The sequence below is a fragment of the Taurulus bubalis genome (genome assembly GCF_910589615.1).
Source record: "Taurulus bubalis genome assembly, chromosome: 14".
In the NCBI taxonomy this organism is placed as follows: domain Eukaryota; kingdom Metazoa; phylum Chordata; class Actinopteri; order Perciformes; family Cottidae; genus Taurulus; species Taurulus bubalis.
In genome coordinates this window covers 24,065,629-24,088,274 of record NC_136602.1, presented here as the reverse complement: position 1 = coordinate 24,088,274, position 22,646 = coordinate 24,065,629, and the positions used below count along the sequence as shown (strand labels likewise).

At 40.9% G+C, this 22,646-nt stretch overlaps 1 protein-coding gene across 1 annotated transcript in view; it reads right to left on the bottom strand.

Moving 5' to 3' along the window:
- Positions 1–22,646, bottom strand: part of LOC306746839 (cytosolic phospholipase A2 beta-like) — a gene marked incomplete at its 5' end in the record, with an annotated part of 45,886 nt that overhangs the window by 7,045 nt on the left and 16,195 nt on the right. Inside the window, 6 exons of the mRNA XM_079229818.1 lie at positions 62–179; positions 518–740; positions 3,262–3,398; positions 4,154–4,280; positions 11,463–11,503; positions 11,630–11,761. Coding sequence (XP_079085944.1) covers positions 62–179; positions 518–740; positions 3,262–3,398; positions 4,154–4,280; positions 11,463–11,503; positions 11,630–11,761 — 778 coding nt within the window. The remainder of the gene's footprint in view (positions 1–61; positions 180–517; positions 741–3,261; positions 3,399–4,153; positions 4,281–11,462; positions 11,504–11,629; positions 11,762–22,646) is intronic.

Below are 22,646 nucleotides of genomic sequence, written 5' to 3'. Positions count from 1 at the left end.
AAGTGTCATTGCTATTACAGTAAATACAATACAAATAAACAACATCATGCAGGATAGTTACCAGCGTCAGATTGAAAGCCCTTTGCCATATCCTTCATATTGACAGCAGTGTATATGGGTAAAGGGTTTTGGCCTTCATTCACTGCTCTCTGCTGCTCAGACAGGGTACTGGTGACTTTCTGTAATTCCCCCCAAAATATATTTGTATTAATAATATTCATAACATTTTTCAAATATTAAATTGGGGTGCAAAAAAAAGAGGAACATTACAGATAGTAAAGTTTTTGTAAATATGATTATTTCCCAGCGTTCTATTTAAATGATGTCGATCATTCAATCACATTCAGTTTCGTCTGTGTAACGTCACCGTTTTGGCCGATGTTCACTTGCTATTTTAACCGCCACCAATGACTTTAAACTTTCTGTAAAAGACTTTCTGAAAGTTACACACAATCTTTAAGTTTTCAAAGCAATACACAGTATGATTAAAGTGATAACAAAGTGTTCAGCTGCTCACCTTCCCAAAGACAAGTTGCTCAAAGATCAGGCCCAACATGTCAATGAGTGACACCATGTAACCGTCTTGCTCCTTCTCAGCAATTTCTTCTCTGTAATACTGGAGTTTCTCGGGAGAGAAGACACTCAGGATACTCTTAGTCATCATTTCCTTCTTTGCTGAGATGACACTGTTCATGTCCTCCTTTGACCAGTTAGCTTCCTGGTACAGAGTAGACATAGTCCTGTTCACAAGGGAAGTAATACGTGTTTAAGGGGATATAATGATTTAAAATAAATGTATATAACCAGATACACTTCTTCTTACTGAGACAACAACTCTCATGTATTCAGGGTAGGTTTTGCCCATATTATATTACATACTTCACAAAATACATAACATAACTTTTTAAAGAGGTACTGCACATTTGACTAAATTATATGACTGTACTGAGATAAAACACACCAACGGTGATGTTAATATTGATATTTCTTATCAAATTTATCTGTAAAGAATCTATGTGTCATTGGTTGAAAATGGCTCAACACGCCATTTGCTGTTTTAATTGAGGTCTGAACTTTGCAAGGCCAATGGTGATCGAGTCTACCAATTTGTACTTCATGTCACTAGATTTAAAGAAGAATGTTAACGCAGATGAAAGAAAATGGTAGAAATCCAAAAACTCTGAGGACCTCCTTGGTTATTAGTCTCATCTTTCCTCTTACTCTGTATCCTTATCTGTACCTAAAAGATCTTTCTTTCAATACAAAATTCCGACCTCCTGCTCCAAGTCCAAAAAGTATTTTGCTCCTTGATCCACCCACCTTCTTCCTTCATTCCACCAAGCAATTTTAGTAGTTACTTTGTAAAAAAACATAGAAGTAGACTTCTCATTTTACCACCCTACTGTCCTATATCCAACTCTTCTTCAGCTATTCTAATATCCTATTCCCCCTCTCCTTCAATGAAGTACTAGTTTAAGTACCCCCACCCAACCACTTATTATTTTTCCCTTTCAGCTTATTTTCTCATTGCACAGCTCCTTGTCTTCCTCTGTTGCACTGCCTGCAGGCTTGCAGGCAGTGCAGCTTGTTTTAAGGAGAAGCTTTCATCCAATCACACTTTTTTCTCTCCTGTGTCTCTATGTCAGAATCAAAGCAGTTTAAGCCTTGGCAGATGAAGTACACTGAAAGTGGACGTTGTGGTTGATTGCCATGGACTTCAACAAATCAGATCTTTAGTTTGACAAGCTGGACAGATTCTTTGAAGTGCAGGGCCTGCGAAATGGCGTGGGCATATATGACTGGTCAGTGGCCCAGCGTGACCATTAACATGTGCTGTGATTGGTCAATGGGACACAGAGCTACTAGAAACTTCTAGCTGCTTTCTAGAACCTAGAAGCTACCTTACTGGTGTATTTACTGATGACGCCTTTCGCACAGAGGATTCCGAAAATGCTGGTTGTGTTAATTTTTTTAATTTGACATCTGCAGTCGTATTTAATCATACACAGCGCTGTTGTTGCTGCTGGGCGAGCTGGGGCCGCGCCTCTCCCCTCCACGGTGCAGCAGCTGCTGGAGATGTCTTGTGTGTGCACTGTGCAGTGTTTTAGTTTTGTTGGATTGTTTGGTTATTACGAAATGTGACTGGTTGTTTGGTGGTTATTTGAACAACATGCATTGTTGTTGACCCGACGGGGTTGGGCTTGTCAAGTCGGCCAGTCAGGATGCACAACATCGTGAGGCGAGCGCTGGGTAATTTGCACATTGCCCCTCGGAGTGCCCGGGCCACTGCTCTCTTCCATCATCATCCTGCTGGACTTTTCAGCAGCATTTGACACAGTGAAGCAACAGATTCTCCTCTCTGCACTCTCTCTTTTCACATCCTACCTCAAGGACCACACTTGAAAAGTAACTCAGACTGCCACCCGGGCCTGCCACATCTCCACCGGAAAGCCACTCTTTTGCCCATTTTCAGAGTTAGACTGTCTTCACTGCCAAGGTGAGAGCTAAGAACCGTTGTGACACTCTAAGTGGTGTCACAACGGTTTTTCAGAAACCTTTGGGTGACATCACAGAAACTACGTACATATGTTGTAAAGCCAATGGTCTGAAACTGGCAGCTTTACTACCGGGGTCCATCAAGTTTATGTTCTGGTTCCTTCACTCTTTTCACATTAAACCATTTCACTTGGCTCTGTTGTTTTCTTCCGTGACTTTTTACGACCACAACTATGTGGATGATACGTGACTGAGACAAATTCTGTATTTTTTGGGAAATCCACCATATTCTCCTTTTTGTTTTGACCACATTCAGATACAAGTGGTTTTCCCCACACCACTGGTCAAAGATATTCCGCTGAAAACTAATGCCGGCAGCACAGAGGTCATCGAACGCCTGTGCATTGGCCAGCAGGATGTCTGGCCTAGAATTAACTGCACAGCAAGTATTATGATTTGTCTGATATTTGAATAAAAAAAATTCCAAATTCCAGGTACCAACGGCACAAACATGGCTTTGAAGTTACTAGAGGTGCCACAGGAAGTGCCTATACGAGGTGCCGGTGCCACGATTGGAGCTTGCTCCTACTGCGTTTTTTTCAGCCTGGGAATTTGCGACTTGGGCATGACCCGTCTTCTGCCCTGTTTCCCTGTGTTTTATTACAGCCCAAAATGGTATGGATTGCCTGTCTTTGTCTATGTAAAATGAGAAGATTGAAATTAAGATATACGGTGGACACTTGACTACACAAATGGTTCACTCACCATGTGGATCCAGAAACCCCAGTGATGTAACTGACAGCATCGAGGACCCCGATATCCTTCAGGCCTCTCAGACTACCAAGCATGCCCGTCATTGCTCTGGACCCTCCCCCTGAAGCCACCACTGCTATCGTCGGCACCTGAACAGAGAATACAGAGGTGTGGCTTGAGCAGCTCTTTGAGTTTGATCAAATGCTGAATGATATTTAGAGGCTTATGTTTAACGTACACCCTGGTCACAAGCTTACTTTCCATGTCAGCACACTTTTATGAAAAAAAACAAAATACAGCCAAGGCTATTAAGTCATAAATCAAAGTATTGGATGAATTGAAATTGTGCACTGATGAAAGATGAAAGACCATGATGTCAATGTTATTAAATTGTATCCTGTGGGGAACATTAATGCATGTACCTGGTGTCCCATCACTCAACATTGTACTATGCTGTCTTATATCTAAAGATACAATTTTCTAATTGTTTATAAGGGATGCTAATTTAGGATTTTTTTTTGTGAAGCCACCCATCTACAAAGATAACCTGATGACAAACAGCTTAAATCCATCATCTAACACAGCTGCAGTGAATACACAAGAGGAAACTGAGTCAGGTCCCCAACATTGCATGCAGTGTCGTGGACGCATGCAGCGCATCAGTTTTGAGATTATCAGCTGTGTGTCTTCCTGGTACACACAGTCATGGAGTCCCTCAGTGTATTGCAAGCTGTATGTGTCACAGGTTAAGAGTTCATGATGTCAGTGTTGTAGCATGTTGATCTTGACTTCTAGCCCACTTTTTTGGCATTAAATTGTTGTCTTATTGATCAACAAAATGATTAGTAAATTGACATAGTGGTGGTGGGACAAGGGAAGAGAGTAAGAGAAAGTTGAACTCTACCTTTTTAGGATCAGTTGGAGTGCCAAAAAGCTTCTGCAAAGCCTGTGCCACTACAACGCTCCTCTTCTTCAGGAACTCTTTCTCTTGAGTTGGAATGTCAAAGTCCAGACGAATTGCACAACCTTCACTGTGGATTTCCAGGGTTAAAACAAATGTAACAAAACCAGAAGAGGTCAGTGAAACAATGCTGTTTTAGCTTCGTGTTGGCACCCAGCTGAACAGAAGTTACTGTAATGTAAGGTTCCACCAATGCAAGGCCTATCTATCCATTCATACACTGCAGGAACAGCTTGCAGGAGCAATTTTGGTGTTAAGTGTCTTGCCCAAGGACACATCGACGTGGACTAGCGGAGCCTGAGCTCGAACCACCGATCCTCTGATTGAAGGACAACCCTGTTCTACCACTGATTTGCCCACATAGGCTTTAGGTGTAATATTTAAAAGTTCACATACTTTTGGTAGTAATGTATAGTGGAAGTAGGAAGCACCTTACCCTTCTTGTGTTTCCATGTCAAAATCCACTCTGTCCTGTGATGAGAAAAAGCCAAATTGCTATTAAACATACATTATTTAAACTACAGCCCTATATGATCAAATTCAGCAAGCGGGCCCATCAATGCTTGGGTCGGCCTTTCCTCAGATCTTCAGCAGGTCAAAACAAAACGACCAGTAAATCCAGCTGCACACAAACTTCTTACCTGATCAATACAAACGGACACTTTGCCTGCATGTTTGCCTGGTAGTGGCTGGAGATGTGTATACATTTCCATTGGAGAAGCAGTAGCATAGGTAGAAGCAGAGGGCTGATAGAGAACAGGAAAAATAGCATGCCATGTTATACTTTCTTTCTAGATTGATGTATGCTGTGGCAATCATTAAAGAAAAACGTTTGTAATGAAGACTTTACAAAAAAAGTTTCTTTCCTTATTTCCTTCCACTCTTTCTTCCTTGTATGTTAAAGAAGGTGGGAAGTAAAGTTGACCAGTAACACCTCACTCTTGTGACATTTCTCTGTCAAACAGGTCAAACTAAAAGACAATTAAAACTCACTGCCAATCCTAGTTCTGTCTCCAAGTCTCTGTTGACGTAGAATCGCAGTTTTGGGGATTCCTTTGCATTAAGTTTGTGATTCTCATGATAGGCACCCCTCAGTGTCAGCACCTTGTCCCACAAACCTGGTGAAAGAGAACAGTGTCATGTTAATCTGTTGAAACTGATGCATACCAATGTTGTTGTTGCTTGACAAGTCATAAGTAAAAGTTATTATAGCAAAGTCATTCATTTGTCTGATGAAGACTTTTCCAAGGTTTCTGGATTTTTATTATTTGCTCTCTTCCACAGCTGTTTAAGCTGGCAAAAAGTGTGAGGGTCTGTATACTTTAAAGAGCCTAAACAGCCACACTTAGGCTGCGATGCTCAGTTAATAACACCAGCTTTAGAGATAGAAACAAGTTACGGTGCATCATAGCAATCTTGGTTTGCTGCAGAGACCATGCGCCTTAAAGTTGATATGGCAAACAGTATGTTTAATTAATGCATCCAGCTAAAAGTAATTGTTTGTTAACTGAGGGTTAACCTCTTTTACACTACACATGAAATATAAAATTATTAATATTCTGAAATGATTTAGAACAGCTTTGAATTTAATATCACTTATTTGGTGATTTTCCCGATTTTCTTAGAACTTCCATGACAATACAGTCCTTCATATCTGTTCTTACATAAGGCATTGACGTGGAGCATTTAGTAGTGTTTCCTCAGAACCCTCTTTTATCAGACCATTGCTTTATAACTTTTGAGTTTATTCTACCGGATTGTACAGCATTAGGCAAGAGTTTTTACACCAGATGTCTAACTGGTGGTGCTGTTGCTAGATTTAAGGAAGCAATTCCTTCTGTATTTGAATCATTACCAATATAACAGAGGACTCCTGTGCTAACTTTACTCCCTCCCAGATTGATCAGCTCGTCGATGGAGCTGCTGGCTCATTGAGAGTGACACTGGACTCGATAGCCCCTCTAAAAAAGAGGATCATTAAGCAAAGGAGGCTCGCTCCATGGTACAACCCTCAGACCCGTATATTAAAGCAAGCATCAGGAAGCTTGAGGGCATATGGCGTTCCAACGGTCTGGAGGAGTCCCGGTTGGTTTGGCGGGATAGTCTGAGAACCAGTGTTGGGGGTAACGAGTTACAAAGTAACGGATTACAGAAACAATATTACTTTTATAGGTAACGAAGTAAAGTAACGCATTACACTCAAAATATTGGTAACTACACTACTTTACTAGACCTCAGTAACGCGCGTTCCTACGTTACTCAAGACATTTGTACCAGTCCGAAAAGTTCTCTTTTAGCGGCGCGCGAGTCACACGACACTTCCTGATGAACAACCAATCACAGAACTCGATTTGAGTGATTTGAGTGACGTAGCTGCTGGTGGTGCGTAGAAGGAGGGAAGCGGGGAATGGATGAGACGGAGACGGAGAGCCCGGATCCCACTGGGAGGTTCTCTCCAGGTTCCCTAGGATTAAGGATATTGCAAAGCAATACAACACTCCAATACCATCAAGTGCACCTGTCTGTAATGACGTGGAGCTTCTAATGAGGACAAGACACGTCTAGAATGAGCGGAATCCCTCTACTGGTGAACTGCAGTATTACAACTGTTAAAGCATTGAGAACGCGCTCTTAGCGTCAACAAGCACGTATCATTGTACTTTATGCCTTCAAAGTAAAAGCACTTCCTGTTTACATGCTCTTCACAATAAGAGTAAATCATGTAATAAAACAAGTTACAACACTGTGGAAAGGCTTTCAGCCTGGGCAGTATTGTTCTGACCCCAAGGAGGAACAGGCTGTCGGGTAAAAGATTCAAGAGACTTTTACTCATGCGATACAATCGCTATTTTGAAGAATAGAGAAAAATGATAAACTTCATAGAATATAGTGCACTTTCTGTTTATTTAGGCAATGATGAAGTGGATTTTCTGTTTATTTAATTGCATTTTCAGTTCCTATTTTTTGGGTTAAGTGCATTTCTGTTTCTATTTTATGGGAAAAAGTGCCATTAATTTTTCTATTTTTCTTAAACCACTACAATGATTCCTATAACAAGCTGGTTTTGTTCTTAGGAGTCGGCCCCCATTTGGTTTAGTGGGGTCTCATGTTTCCAAAAGCCTGTTTTCAATGTGTTATGCTGTTTGACCTGAATGTCCCCACCATACACAGCCTCTTGTATCCTGTTGTTTGTGATTTTAAAGTGAGGCATATTTCTTTGGTCAGACAGTGTGAACAGGGTTAATGTTCGCTCAAGTTAATGGCTGAGTTTTATATGCCTTTTTGTTTTACATGTTTACAATACACTATGTGGAAAGGCTAAGAGATGCCCTTTATTGAAAATAAAGTGATAAAGTGATGATGTTTGTCCAGGTATCTTTGCGGTTAATTTGGACATTTGCTTAAAAAAATGGAAAGTAAAGTAACTAGTAGTGAAGTTACTTTTCAAATGCAGTAACTAGTAAAGTCATCTAGTTACAATTTTCAGAAGTAACTAGTAACTTGTAACTAGTTACTTTTTCTGAGTAACTACCCCAACACTGCTGAGAACATATAAGAAGGCCCTCCGTAATGCCAGAGGAGCCAACTACTCATCACTAATAGAGAAAAACAAGAGCAACCCTAGGTTTCTCTTTAGCACTGTGGCCAGGCTGGCTGAGAGTCATAGCTCGGTGGATCCGTGTATTCCTATAGACCTCAGTAGTAATGACTTCATGAACTTCTTCAATGGTAAGATTCTGACTATTAGAGACAGGATCGGTGATCTCCTGCCCTCGACTACTGCCGGTCCTTCCTCAGGTGGGATGGCCTTGGAGGAGGCTGTGGGCCCTGCTGTGTGTCTGGATGGATTTTTTACCATCAACCTCGACCAACTGTCTTCAATGGTTTCTACTTCTAAATCTTCTACCTGTCTCCTGGACCCTGTTCCAACTAAGCTGTTTAAGGAAGTTTTACCTTTAGTTAGTGCCTCTCTACTAGATATAATCAATGGGTCTTTACTAACGGGTCATGAACCACAGTCTTTTAAAGTAGCTGTAATTAAACCTCTTCTTAAGAAACCCACTCTGGATCCAGATGTGTTGGCTAACTACAGACCTATCTCTAACCTTCCCTTCCTCTCTAAGATACTGGAGAAGGTAGTCGCAAACCAGTTGTGTGACTTTTTACATAAAAATAGCTTATTTGAGGGAGGCAGGCAGGGGGGCAGACAGTCACCTCATTTAAGAGTAGACTTAAGACTTTCCTCTTTGATAGCGCTTATAGTTAGGGCTGTTTCAGGCTTATAGTTAGGGCTGGCTCAGGTTTGCCCTGGTCCAGCCCCTAGAGGCCTAGAGTGCTGGGGAACATTTTAGGATACACTGAGCACCTCTTCTCTCTCTTCCTCCCTTCCTTTTTCACTCCTCCTCTCCTCTTCTGGATAAATGGTTGTCTCTTCAATGCACATTACTTACTCTACTTTCTTTTTTCATCTATTCGTGGCTGCCTAGAACTGGTCCTGCCTGCTGCCATGGCCCTGCTGATGCCCCTCCTCTCTACCTCCATCTGCTTCATGGATCGTGGTTATCTGGATCATGGACCACGCCTACTACTCATTATATGAATAATTCCTGTCATATTCATGTAATGTGCTGTAACTCTGTTACGTTATTCATTCTGGTCACGTGACATCTATTGCTTCTGTCCATCCGGGGAGAGGGATCCTCCTCTGTTGCTCTCCTGAAGGTTTCTTCCCTTTCTTTCCCTATGAAAGGGTTTTTACTATCTTTATTTGGGGAGTTTTTCCTGATCCGATGTGAGGTCCCGGGACAGGATGTTATGTGTACAGATTGTAAAACCCTCCTGTGATGTTGGGCTATATAAAATAAACTGAATTGAATAGAAGCTGACCTGAATCCTTCACTCCAATTTGTGAAAAAAAATATTTGGGGAACAGGAAAGTGAAAGCTGAAGTCATTTCAACCTGACTTAATGAATTGGATAGAATTGTAGACTACATACGGTCGTGACTTTGTAGCTTGTCAATGTTAATATCCAGTACAGATAACGGGGCAGCCTGAAAGACAAAGAGAGATCAGTTACTCTGATGAGGGTAATCAAAATAAGATACATGCATTAATAATTATTCCCACATGCTACAGGACCTGCCTGCTCTGTGTCAGGACTATTTTTCGGACAATTTTTCGAATTTTTTTTCTTTTTCTTTTCTTTGTTCTTATCGGTCACTCTACTGCACACTTCATATTTAAACACTCATGCCACTTAACATACACTTTTTAACTTCAACACACATGTCACTTTAACATACACTTACATTAACGTTGTCTGTTTGTCTGAGCACTTTATCTTATACTTGATTTAAATATCATTGCACTGTTGTTGTCATTGACTGTTGATTGTTGTTGTCTCGTCTAATGTATGCACCACAATCACAGTCTTCAGTTCATCATTTAAAACATGCTTGTTAATAGCACTGCTTTTTCAGCCAGTGATCCTTCAGTAGTATCAGCAATAAACATAGTAGGTAGTTCACGAAAAACAAAAAGTAAATATTTGAAATTAACACATTTTTCTTCTATATTTAGGAACCTTAGTTGCTTTTACAGTATTAATGAGCCAATTGCATTGTTTATGAGTAGGTGTAATTTATGGAATGTCACACAAGAGGGCAGCACTGAGCTGAACATTCATGTGAGGTCAACTCATGAGACACTGACACGTTTATGGGTCATCCAGTTGGAAAACACCATAATTTGATGGTTCCAACACTTGATTTGTTTAGGCAACTTTTGATGCAACAACAGAGGTTTATGGGTATTAATTGACAGTTATATTTGGATTGTTGATATGAGTAGAAGCCTGTAGTTTAAGTTACAGTAATGTAATCACTAATTGATTCTGAGTGAAGTTGATATTTTCTTAGATCAACTGGTGAATCAAATATATTTAAATGTGATTAATGAAAAACATTCTGAAGTTGTTAATGATTTTGTATGTTTTGAGAAAAAGATGAGAACATTTAGATTGAAATTATGTAATCTAGCATAAATATTTTGTTAAAAATGGCAATTTGTTGTCTATTTTTGTTTCTGCTAAGATTTTCAACCTGTTTGACCAGACTGTCAAACAGCTTCATACACCAGGCTGTCAGGAAGCTGAACTCTCTGCCCACTCTGTCCTCTTTTAGACTTCCATATCTGAATGCTGCTATAATACAGACTTATAGTTTCTTAATTTATATGTTGTCTAAATGTTCTTTTTTAGCTGTTTTGCACTTTGTATTATCTGTATCACTTTATGTTGAACAGGAGAGGAACATACTTTCAAATCTTCTGTATTACATTACATATGGCTGACGCTTTTATCCAAAGCGACTTACTTTTTTGCTCTATACACCGTAGACACAGCAACGGGGAGCAATTAGGGGTTAAGTGTCTTGCTCAAGGACACATCAACATGGACTAGCGGAGCCGGGGCGCAAACCACCGATCGTCTCATTGTAAGACGGGCATGCTAACCACTGAGCCACAGTCACCCCTCTATGTTTGCACAAATGGATGAATTGACATGAAAGCTGACTTTGACTTTGATCCTGTAGTTTTTCAAGTTTCAGCAGACATTGAGAGGAAAACCCAGATAATTCGATAATAAGTATAATTATTTCATACTTGTACCGACACTTCCTATGATCTTCATTCTGTATTTGCGCATTCATTACACACCGTACATACTGCTCATCTGGCATATTCATACCCTTCTGTATATTCTACATTCCATATTTGATTTATTCAGTACAGTGCGCTGCACTACTCTGCTTTTTGCGCCTTTATTCAGACACTAATGTACATTTTGTTGTTTAGATACCTGTATCTGTGCAATGACATGAACGTTTATTCTGCTGCTATTTGTTATTTCGCAACCAACACTTTTAATTATATTTGGGAATTAAATGGCTTCTCGTGTTGCAAGTTGGTGATCATCCATACTTCTTCAGGTTCAAGCCAACATGGAGAATGGAGTAGTGATGTAACAATGGTTCCTGGAGTGTATTCATTAAAGTGCATATTGCTGATGTCATTTGAGAAATCTTACCACAAGGACGCCATTAGTGAGATATTCAGAAGGGGGGTCCTCACTACAAAACAAGTTATATATTTTAACCGATTCAGACAGTGTATTATAAGGACACAATAAGAAAATATCTATAAATGTTTTGATAGAGAACAAAAAAGTAAAAACAGTGATATACAGTTACCTCTGAAGCAGCTCAAACGCTATCAGAAGTGTGCCCTCCGTCTATAGAAAAGTGAACAAGGAAAATCCTTCAACCATAAGCATTTACTTCATGGTCAATTTGTAACAGATCAGCCCTCAGTGCATTACAATCCTACAGAGCAAGTGTTGTTCTCTTGTTGCTTTTACCTCTGGGTTGATAGAGAAGACCTTGGTCTCCTTCATCCCGATTGTGAGACTTGTGACATCAAACAGAAGCTCAGCAAACAGGTCATCACGCGCTAAAGGGTCCTCATCATATAGCTTGATCTCCAAAATGTTCTGGGGAAACAGCAGAAGAGACAAACAGCTTACTTAGTCACAGAGTTTTTGACTTCTGCTCTTCTAACTGAACTGGTTCTTTCCACGGTGGACTGAACAAATGAAGCTTCAGTGGTATTTCAGAAAGGACGACTCTCTTTACACCGTTTCATTCATAAATCTCTCAGTCTCTATTTCTCCCTGTGATTACAGCTGATTGAGGGGCGTCCAGTTTTCTTAAGCCAGTGGTTCTCAAACTGTGGGGCGCAACCCTCTAGTGGGGCGCGGAGGTATTACAGGTGGGGCACGGGGTAAGTTTTCGGTACTCCAACTCAGGTTTTTAAGCCAGTTCAATGAATTGTAAATTTCAAGAAGTCAAATGAACTGAATACTGTGAGTTATAATTATGGTTATGTCCAATAGTAAAAAACGAGTGCCAATCACTGCAATGCCTCAATCGGCCACTTGGGGATTTAAAAGTAATTAAATTTCCATTTGACCCCCATGTTAAATTGTCAAATTCGAGCCTGTGCGACGGAGTTTGACAGGACGACCCAGCATGCAGTTCGGCAGTGTAATTTTATGAATGTGAAACCCTGACTGAAGTTCTTATCCCTGACAGGTAAGTAGCTCCGCTCGCTGCAGCCTGCACTAGACCTGTGAAAACTAAATGTTGCTGCCTGCTGAAGAGTGACAATGGTCTCTACGGCAATGCACCACCGTGCAGTTAACACATGATAAAATAATTGTTGGTGTTAATGCATTTATAAAGTACCCTAATAAATATATATGTTTTGAACTTGCATTGCTAAGTTAAAAGAACTTATTTGGACAAGTGGACAGAATGCATGATATTAAGTTATATATCTTTTGAACATAACTCCTTGGTCTGTGGTCTGTTACTTCTGATTTTAACTAGTTTTAAACTGCTCCTCCGAACCTAGTATCTGGTCCTAGCTTTCTGCAAATACAGTAAAGTGTTACATGCATCTCATTACCAGCGTTCAAAATGCCACAAAGGTCAACGGCAACCAAAACCTGTGTGTGTGTGTGTGTGTGTGTGTGTGTGTGTGTGTGTGTGTGTGTGTGTGTGTGTGTGTGTGTGTGTGTGTGTGGGTGTGTGTGTGTGGGTGTGTGCATGGCTATATTCTCTCGTTCTCTCTGGCAGAAATCTGACTGTTTTTCTTCTTCTGCGGAACAAAGACGACAGTGACCGGCCAGCCCACGACATTTGTTTGCAGCTGCACACAAACACACACTGATGATGAGGATGATGAGGATGATGAAGGAGCACAGCACGACCCAGCTGACCAGAACCACAGAACCCAGAAGCATCGACATTTTCAACAAAACGTAGTAAAAGCTTCTTTTTTAATTCCTTAATGTCCAATGACCTCAACAATATAATATTTAAAAAGACTCTGAACAACTTTTTATGTGTAAAAGACAGATTTATTGTTGTTGTTTTGTTGTTGTTTTGTTGTTGTTGAGAATGATTGCAGCCTCCTCCTACGAACCCCGAGTGTGTGTGCCTATGGCGTCCTCGTCTTCTTACTGAGCTAAAAGACTGAGTCTGTTCCTAAAACAACACAGCCTTCATCTGCACGGTGTGTGTGTGTGTGTGTGTGTGTGTGTGTGTGTGTGTGTGTGTGTGTGTGTGTGTGTGTGTGTGTGTGTGTGTGTGTGTGTGTGTGTGCGCGCGTGTGTTTTGGTTAGCAAAACAACTCTGCATCCATTTACAAAGCTCCCCTTCAAAGCTGCGCTTCTCTCTCTCTCTCCATCTCTCTCTCTCTCACTCACTCTCTGTCTCATAGCAACAGAGTGATTTTTTCAATTATTCACAATTTAGAAACAGTTAATACTTTTAATACTATGAAGTTATTACTTACATTTTAGGGTAAAGATGGTAGCCTAGGTAAGTAATTTAGAAGCTACCGCCCTCTAGTGATAACAACAGGAAGCTGCAACAACATTCAACTGTTAAACTGGTATTTTATTGAATCAGTAATTAGACATCTGTGTGTTGTCTACTGTCACAGTAAACAACACACAGACTCACAACGGCTCAAGTATGTTGTCTACGATCATCATCATACGATCACTGTAGACAACATACAGACTCACAAAGGTGGGGCTGGACTATGTATGTAGTCTACGATCACCGTAGACAACATACAGAGTCACAAAGGTGGGGCTGGACTATGTATGTAGTCTACGATCACCGTAGACAACATACAGAGTCACAAAGGTGGGGCTGGACTATGTATGTAGTCTACGATCACCATAGACAGCATACAGAGTCACAAAGGTGGGGCTGGAGTCTGTATGTAGTCTACGATCACCATAGACAGCATACAGAGTCCAGCCCCACCTTTGTGAGTCTGTATGTTGTCTACGATCACCGCAGACAACATACAGAGTCACAAAGGTGGGGCTGGAGTCTGTATATTGTCTACGATCACCATAGACAGCATACAGAGTCCAGCCCCACCTTTGTGAGTCTGTATGTAGTCTACGATCACCGTAGACGGCATACAGAGTCCAGCCCCACCTTTGTGAGTCTGTATGTAGTCTACGATCACCGTAGACGGCATACAGAGTCCAGCCCCACCTTTGTGAGTCTGTATGTAGTCTACGATCACCGTAGACGGCATACAGAGTCCAGCCCCACCTTTGTGAGTCTGTATGTAGTCTACGATCACCGTAGACGGCATACAGAGTCCAGCCCCACCTTTGTGAGTCTGTATGTTGTCTACGATCACCGTAGACGGCATACAGAGTCCAGCCCCACCTTTGTGAGTCTGTATGTTGTCTACGATCACCGTAGACGGCATACAGAGTCCAGCCCCACCTTTGTGAGTCTGTATGTAGTCTACGATCACCGTAGACGGCATACAGAGTCCAGCCCCACCTTTGTGAGTCTGTATGTAGTCTACGATCACCGTAGACGGCATACAGAGTCCAGCCCCACCTTTGTGAGTCTGTATGTAGTCTACGATCACCGTAGACGGCATACAGAGTCCAGCCCCACCTTTGTGAGTCTGTATGTAGTCTACGATCACCATAGACAACATACAGCCAACCTTTCCTTCACCTACTGAACATCAACTCTGTTTGAACACATGCAGACGTTGCAGATGGCTCTGCCAACCGCCGAGAAGAATCTGCTGATGGCGTTGCCCTTTTTGGGTGGTGCCAGGAGGTGATCTTTGACATGGGATGCAATGTAGTCCCCAAGTGCTGGGTCCCCTACTTTCATGGCATACAGGACCAAGTCTGTACTGCCCCACTTCTTACAAATTTCCTTCAAAAGGGTCTTGTTCACTTGTTTAAACGGTTGGGTGGGATCAAAATCGACACCCTGGACTTCGGACCACGTTCTTTCAAACAGAATCGTGACCATTTCCGCTTTGTCTCCATCACTGCAGTCCACTTTGGCTTTCTCGAATGCTCTTAAAACCAGCTTCTTCAGGAATGCCTGAACTGACTCTCTCTTTTTTTCTTGCTGTGCGGTTGTGTCCTTGCAAATTGATGAAATGGACTCTGTGTCCACTGTCCCAGATATTAAAGCAGGAATTGCTGGAGAGTCACTATCTTCAAAGTGACAGATATCCGTCAGAATTGGTATGTCCACTTTCTCACATATTGAAGCAGGAATTGTTGGAAATTCAATGTCATCAAAGCGGAGAACCGGCGAGAGAGGTGGTAGAACCAGCGAGGGAGTTGGTAGAACCGGCGAGAGAGTTGGTAGAACCGAGTCTCTGTCCATTGTCTCACATATTGCAGCAGGAAATGTTGGAAATTCAATGTCATTAAAGCGGAGGACCGGCGAGAGAGGTGGTAGAACCAGCGAGGGAGTTGGTAGAACCGGCGAGAGAGTTGGTAGAACCGGCAAGAGAGGTGGTAGAACCAGCGAGGGAGTTGGTAGAACCGGCAAGAGAGTTGGTAGAACCGGCGAGGGAGTTGGTAGAACCGAGTCTCTGTCCATTGTCTCACGTCTTGTAGCAGGAATTGTTGGTAATTCACTGTCATCAAAGTGGAAGAGCGGTTGATTTAGTGTCTCTGACTCTGAATCCGGTTCAGTCTCTTCAAACGACTCAAAGGAGCAGTTAGAGTAGTTAGAGTACATGCTGGCCCTATCATGGGATGGTGATGAAGAGGTCCTGTTTGTATTCTTCTGGTTAATTTTGGCATCGACCTGCGTCTGAGTTGAAACCAGCGTCTCCAGCTGAGCTGATGTATTTTCCTCCTCTGGAACAGACTCAGTTACCTCTGTCAACCATGCTGAAACAGAAATTGGTATGCATTCATTTAAGCGGCGGACCGGCATCTGAGGTAAAGAAATACACTCCACGTCCACTTCGAAGGAGAGGTTAGAGTTGATGCTGATCCCATCTTCATCTCTTTTACGTTCAGGCTGCCTCACGGATTCCAGAAACCTATCCATCTCCTCCTCTTCCTCTTTAGTTAAATAAGGTTTATGCCCCTCCTGATTCACGAATTTAGTACTCCTATTCATCTCCTCCTTGTCCGCTTCATTTAAACAAGGTTTCTGCTCTCTCTGATTCACGGATTCAATAATCCTATCCATCTCCTCCTCATCCTCTTTAGTTAAATAAGATTTATGCGCTTCCTGATTCACGGATTCAATAATCCTATCCATCTCCTCCTCATCCTCTTTAGTTAAATAAGATTTATGCGCTTCCTGATTCACGAATTTAGTACTCCTATTCATCTCCTCCTTGTCCGCTCCATTTAAACAATGTTTCTGCTCTTTCTGATTCACGGATTCAATAATCCTATCCATCTCCTCCTCTTCCTCTTTAGTTAAGTAAGGTTCATGCTCTTCCTGATTCATGAATTCAATACTCGTATTCATCTCCTCCTTGTCCCATGAAAGTAGTCTATTTTCTTGGTTGTTCATCTTCGACATCTTGTGCTTTTCAAACTGATTCTAAGTTGGACAACTTGAAACTAAATAGTTCAAATACAGAGCTCTGTGAGTTAGTAAAGCTGAAGAAATGTGAACCCACTGAGAAAATGCATAGCCTTATTATTGAGCTCTCTATGAATAATGTGATGTCACGGAATCCTCAAAGCCACAGTGTGTTCGGTGAATGCATTGGCTATTGCCTCACCTCCGGTTGCCATAGTGATTCTTAACTAAGGGGGCGCGGTCCCTGATTGGGCCGCGAGCCACCTGGAGGCACCTGTAGGCAACAGAGATTTTTTTTTTTTACACCTTTTTTTAACCAGGAAGTCCATTATGATTACAAATTTCTTTTTCGAGGGAGACCTGGCCAAGACAGGCAGCAGCATAAAAAACACAGTTACAGACAGAAAACACAGAACAAGACAAGTTAAGAGAAACTAAAAGCTAAAAGACAGTGACTTAGAGTTAATTTAAGAAACATTTACATTTTTTTTCTGTTATCCACGAGACGCTCAGTTACAATATAGCTTCCTGCCACTAGGTGGCGGTAATGCGTCAGTCAGTTGTTTAACCAGCTCTAATAAGCAGAAGAAGACAGAGCTAGCCTGTAGCAAAAGTTGTGAGAAGTATTTAAAACGGGAAAAAATGAAGACCAAAGTGGTGCCGAACCCCCCAAAAGTCTAACTGTTTGCCCAAGTATAATCCTGACTTCACGAAGTAGGGCTTTGTAAACGGAGGTTACGAGGTAGAGCCAGAGTCCAGTGTGTGGAGTGTGGGCTAACGCTAGCTAATGCTATCTACGGTAGCTAATGCTATCTACGCTAGCTAACGCAGCACAGAAGCCTTCAAAGCTTCATCTAGAGACAAAACATCCAACGCTCGAGGGAAAGAGAAAGCAAACTGGGCTCCATAAGTGCTTTGAAAGCCAGCTGTCACAGATATAAAGAGCAACTTCTGGTTCTGCTAACATGAAGACTGCTGAAGCATATAATTCGCAGATTATAAGGCTATATTTTCACATTAAGTCATATTAATACTCTCATTCCTCGAGACACGGGCCGAGGAGGTGGAGTAGCTGCCATCTTTGACTCAAGCCTATTCATAAATCCTAAACCTAAATTAAACTATAACTAATTTGAATGCCTTGTTCTTAGTCTTCCACATCCAACCTGGAAAATAATACAGCCGATTCTATTTTTTATAATGTACCGGGCGGCGGGCACCAAACTGGGTTTAAAATAATCTGTAAAGTCTGTGGTCTAGATCTTCTTTTTTAAAGCAGTGAAATCACCTTTTTTTCTGTTTTTGAATGAATCAAAGATTTCCCACATACAGGTTTTAAACAGAGTTAAGAGTCTCCGTGTTAATCCAGACCAGGTTTATTAAATTTCCATATTGAGGTTTCTGATCCTGACCTGAAAATTAGACATTTGTAAATCCCATGCTCACGCTTTGTTTTTCTCTCATGCCGGAGAATGAAAAGTCAGCTAAAGTGAACTAAAAATCATAAGTTGTAGCAAATTGTAATTCCAATTTGACTCTACTTGAAAGTGTAAGGCAGCAATTGAACTTAGGTTTTTAAGTTTAACCACATGGTTTTTTATTACAGTGTATGGGGAGAACAGGGATGAACCGCTACCTTGTGGGTTCAGGACGACCACTCTCCCCATGAACATGATAACTTTACATAGTACAAAAGTACAAAGTACACGGACATAAAACGTCATTAATAAATACATGGAGAAATGCCTGTACTTTCGTGAAAATGTTTACGTTACGCCGTTACGATTTTGCGACTCGACGATTCTTGGCGTTTTGCTAAAAGCCTCCGTGAGATCTCTGTGAGGTCTTTTCTGCTGCTGCGTCTCTCAAAACAGAATAAACTTAAAACTTAACTTAAACTTAACTTAACTTAAACTTAAAAATAAATCTTAGCTCAACAATGAGCATGAATTGAGAGGCCATATCAAATCTACAATCCTCTTTAAAAAATATTTGCAGAGGAAAGCAGCTCTGCAGTCACTAATACTGATAAAACGTGAGGGTTCACACACATCTGCACTCATTTTGTTTTGCCGAGGTTGAACGTTATTGTTATTATTAATATATTCAGTACAAAGCCACAATAAGTATTTTTTTGCCAAATATTAGTTATTTTTTTGCACAGATTGAACTTTATTTGCATTGTTCTAACGAAGTGATTGCACATGTTATTTGTTTTTGTCTGATGGAGCGATCTGGTTTACTTGAAAGGGATTGAAACTTTATTTATTCTATTATTTGAAAAAGCACGGATGGAAGAGTCACAAAAAGTTGGACCATTTTGGTACAATTTTGTTGCGGCGGTGGGGCCAGAAGAATTTTCTTCCTCCAAAGCGGGGCGTCACAGAAAAAGTTTGAGAACCACTGCCTTAAAACCGTTAAGCCCCACGGGACCTATATAGGTTGAATTTTAGACATGATAGTTAAACTGTGTAAACATTACAATAATCATGAACAAATACATTGATGTTACAGATTAAATTAAACAAGAGAACCTGCGCTACAATAATTAGTCAGCCATTTCAACACAACTCAAACACCAACTAAAATTAAAGCTGCTTGCAGCTGTGACTGGGCCCTCGCTTCTAGCACGTGTATATATATATATAGAAGAATCACATTAGAGGAAATTTGGCCTTTTGGGCCATTTCCAAGCTCCAGTAGAAGTCGGTAGGGAGAGAAACTGAAGCTGGTTCTTCAGAGATTCATCACTGCATCTCCATCAGTTCTACTTCAGACTCTCTTCACTTCTTCTGCATCATCAAGAAGGGAGTCGAGAACAGCTTGAATTCTTTCTCAATGGCAGAAAGATCTGGGAAGCGCAGACTGAGTTCTGTCATTTGGTGTGATGACAGACACATATTTCCTCTTTTTCACAGAAAGGTTGACCTCTGGAAAATGGAATATATGTATATATATTTTATACATGTAAATATGTATATAAATATATATAAAAGATACAAATATGTATTAAAAGCTTGAGGTTTCATGGAACGGCGTGGAAGTGGTGTGACGACTATTGCATATGGTTCGTGATCATGCAGCAAGCTGTTGTAACTCAACTGTACTTTCTCACAACTGTTCCAAAGTTAATATGCCTTATGAGAGTAATGGCTTGAAGACTTCTGCATGCCAATATTAACTCATAGTCAAAGCGCCACCTACTGGTAAACTATGGCAATTTGAACTAGAAATGAAGGACGAAAATGAAATTAGCCGACTTCTGGTACGGTTTAGAGCATGGTCCCAAGAGACTTATTTTTAAGTTTATATGTGGTATATACACCCATCAAATGTTGTATGTCTATGTTGAACGTACTGCGAGGGCTGCTTTGTTGAATTTAGTTGAATTTTCTCCTGAGAAGTCCATTGGTCCTTTTCTTCTGAACACAATGAGATACAAACAAGCTTTTGATATATTTGCATGAAATTGAACCCTTAATGATCCACAGAGAATTTTGTACAAATTGAACCCAGCGTTTAGGAAGATTTGGGAATAAAATTGTTTTTCACAAAATTAAAAATAGTTGAAATTCTAAGTCGGCGGAGTTTAATACGACCACGTACTTTTTTGCAGAGCAGACACAACCGGACATGTGTGCCAAATTTCAGGTCAAAAACTGTGGGCTATCACATCTCACAGGTTGTCAAAAAAAAACATGTTTTTTAGGGGGCGCTATCTGACTTCCTGTAAGGTTTAGAGCATGGTTCCAAGAGAGTTATTTTTAAGTTTACATGTGTTACATATGGCTACCAGGTTTCATACATGTCGGTCAACCGTAGCGCTGGGGCTGCTTAATTGAATATTTGTAGGGGGCGCTATCGAGCCAAAGTGCCATTTTGAGTCATTCAAATCACATCAGGTAACTACATCTTTGCCTTTAATTGTGTGTGCCAAGTTTAGTTACGTGTCGAGCATGCCTAGTACCTCAAAAGTGACATTGTTGTTGACCGCGAAGGATGGGTCGTCACGGCAACAGCGTTTCACGAAACATCAAACGCTTTGTGGGCTGGCGTCATGAAAGTCTTATATTTGTCTAGAAGGAATTGGAAGTTGATCTGATTGACCGACTAAGAGAAGCAAGCCAAAGTATATAAATATTTACTTCCTGTTGCCATTAGGTGGCGCTATGACTCTAATAAAAAATTAGACTGCACATGTCTTCAGGCCTGGAGTCTCATCAAACATGTGAAACCTGGAAAGGATCTTATTATGTGGATTCGAGTTACATCGGTTTATTCGGTCATGGCGAAGGATCAAACTTCCGCGATGCTCCCACGCAACGCCGTTCAACGGATCCTTACAATCTTCAAGGTGATGCATTACTAATGTCTTAAGTCTCTTCCGACGCATTTTGAGAGGGATCTTAATAATTTGTGAGGAGCACGGTGTACAAGTAGAAAACATGTAACTTCCTGTTGCCTTTAAGTGGCACTATGACTAGGATTAAAATTTATCATATGGATTCAAGGGTCAAGAGGTCATGGTATATGAGAAATATGGAGTAGATTCCATTATGTACGGCCGAGTTAAAACAACTTCCATTTTCATGGAAAATGGCGTCTCTTTGCCGCTGCTCTGCGCTCACATAGTTCGATATTTTAATAATCCTGAAATAACGTTTCCCTGCAAAGGTCTCAACATCATATTTCCCGAATGTGAAATCAATCGTGTTTAATCTCTAGGAGGAGTTCGTCAGAATACAACGCCTGAAAACAAGGAAAAGGCCAAAATTGAGCGGTTCACTGCAGCGCCCTCTAGTGTTTGAATATTATGAAACAATTTGGGTACGTTAAGGGACACGATGTTGACATATGCTACAAAGTTTGTGAAGATAGGCCAAGTAATTTGGAAGTTATGTGTATTGACATATTGAGCCACGCCCCTAAGAGGTTAATTGGTTAATAACTTCTGAACGCAATGAGATATCAACACGGTTGACAATACCGTTTGATCACATTGAGCCACTGATGATTCACAGGAAATTTCGTAAGAAATGGACCCAACGTTTAGGAGGAATGGGCAAAAATGTGTTTTTTACAAAATTCAAAATGGCGGAAAATCTAATTAGGCGCATTTTAAATTTCACAGATGAGTTTTTTGTAGAGCAGTCCCACCCGGACATGTGTGCAAAATTTCAAGTCAATCGGTCAAAGTTTGCAAAATGGGTGGGCTTTCACAACTAAAGGGGGCGCTATAGAGACATTTTCTCAGACTTTTGGCCGACACCCAAATTATATTAAAATGTTCGCCGAGTCGGATGGGTGTGCACATTTTGAAGAATTTAGGTTCATCCCAAGCACCTCTTTTCCCTGCGCATTGGTGAAGAATAATAAATAAACATTTGAATAACAATAGGTCCTCGACTCTGACTACGTCAGTGCTCGGGCCCTAATAATTATTAAAATATCATAATCATAATTTTGTCATGAGTCGGCCCACTTGGCATGTTTACAGAACTAGCAACCCGTAGCTCGGTGCTATCAGAAAAAAACAGATGGCAAAAAGCAAGACAATTCCACACAGATTCCAAATCCCTCTGCTCCAAAGCATCATCGAGATATGAACCAAATAACACAGCAACATGAATCGCTTTATCGCTTTACAGTCAGAAAATGCTGCCTACCTTTGTTCATTAGAAGAAAAAATGCATTTTCCCCAGTAAATCCACACTGACATAAGTGTATTGAACACCATAAGTAATATACAAGTGAAATATAAGGTTTGGTACATGAACAAATTCAAATGTCACAGATGCGCGCAAATACGCGCAAATATGCGCAAATGCTGGAAACCTCGCCTGAATTCTCTCTGTACTTTACCTCTCTGACTTTGTTCTGCTTCACTTTTTCAAAGTCAAACTTTGCAGAGAGAATGTTCACATATTGTGTGATGATTTTGGAGAGCTTTAGGGCTTACTGAAGCATCAT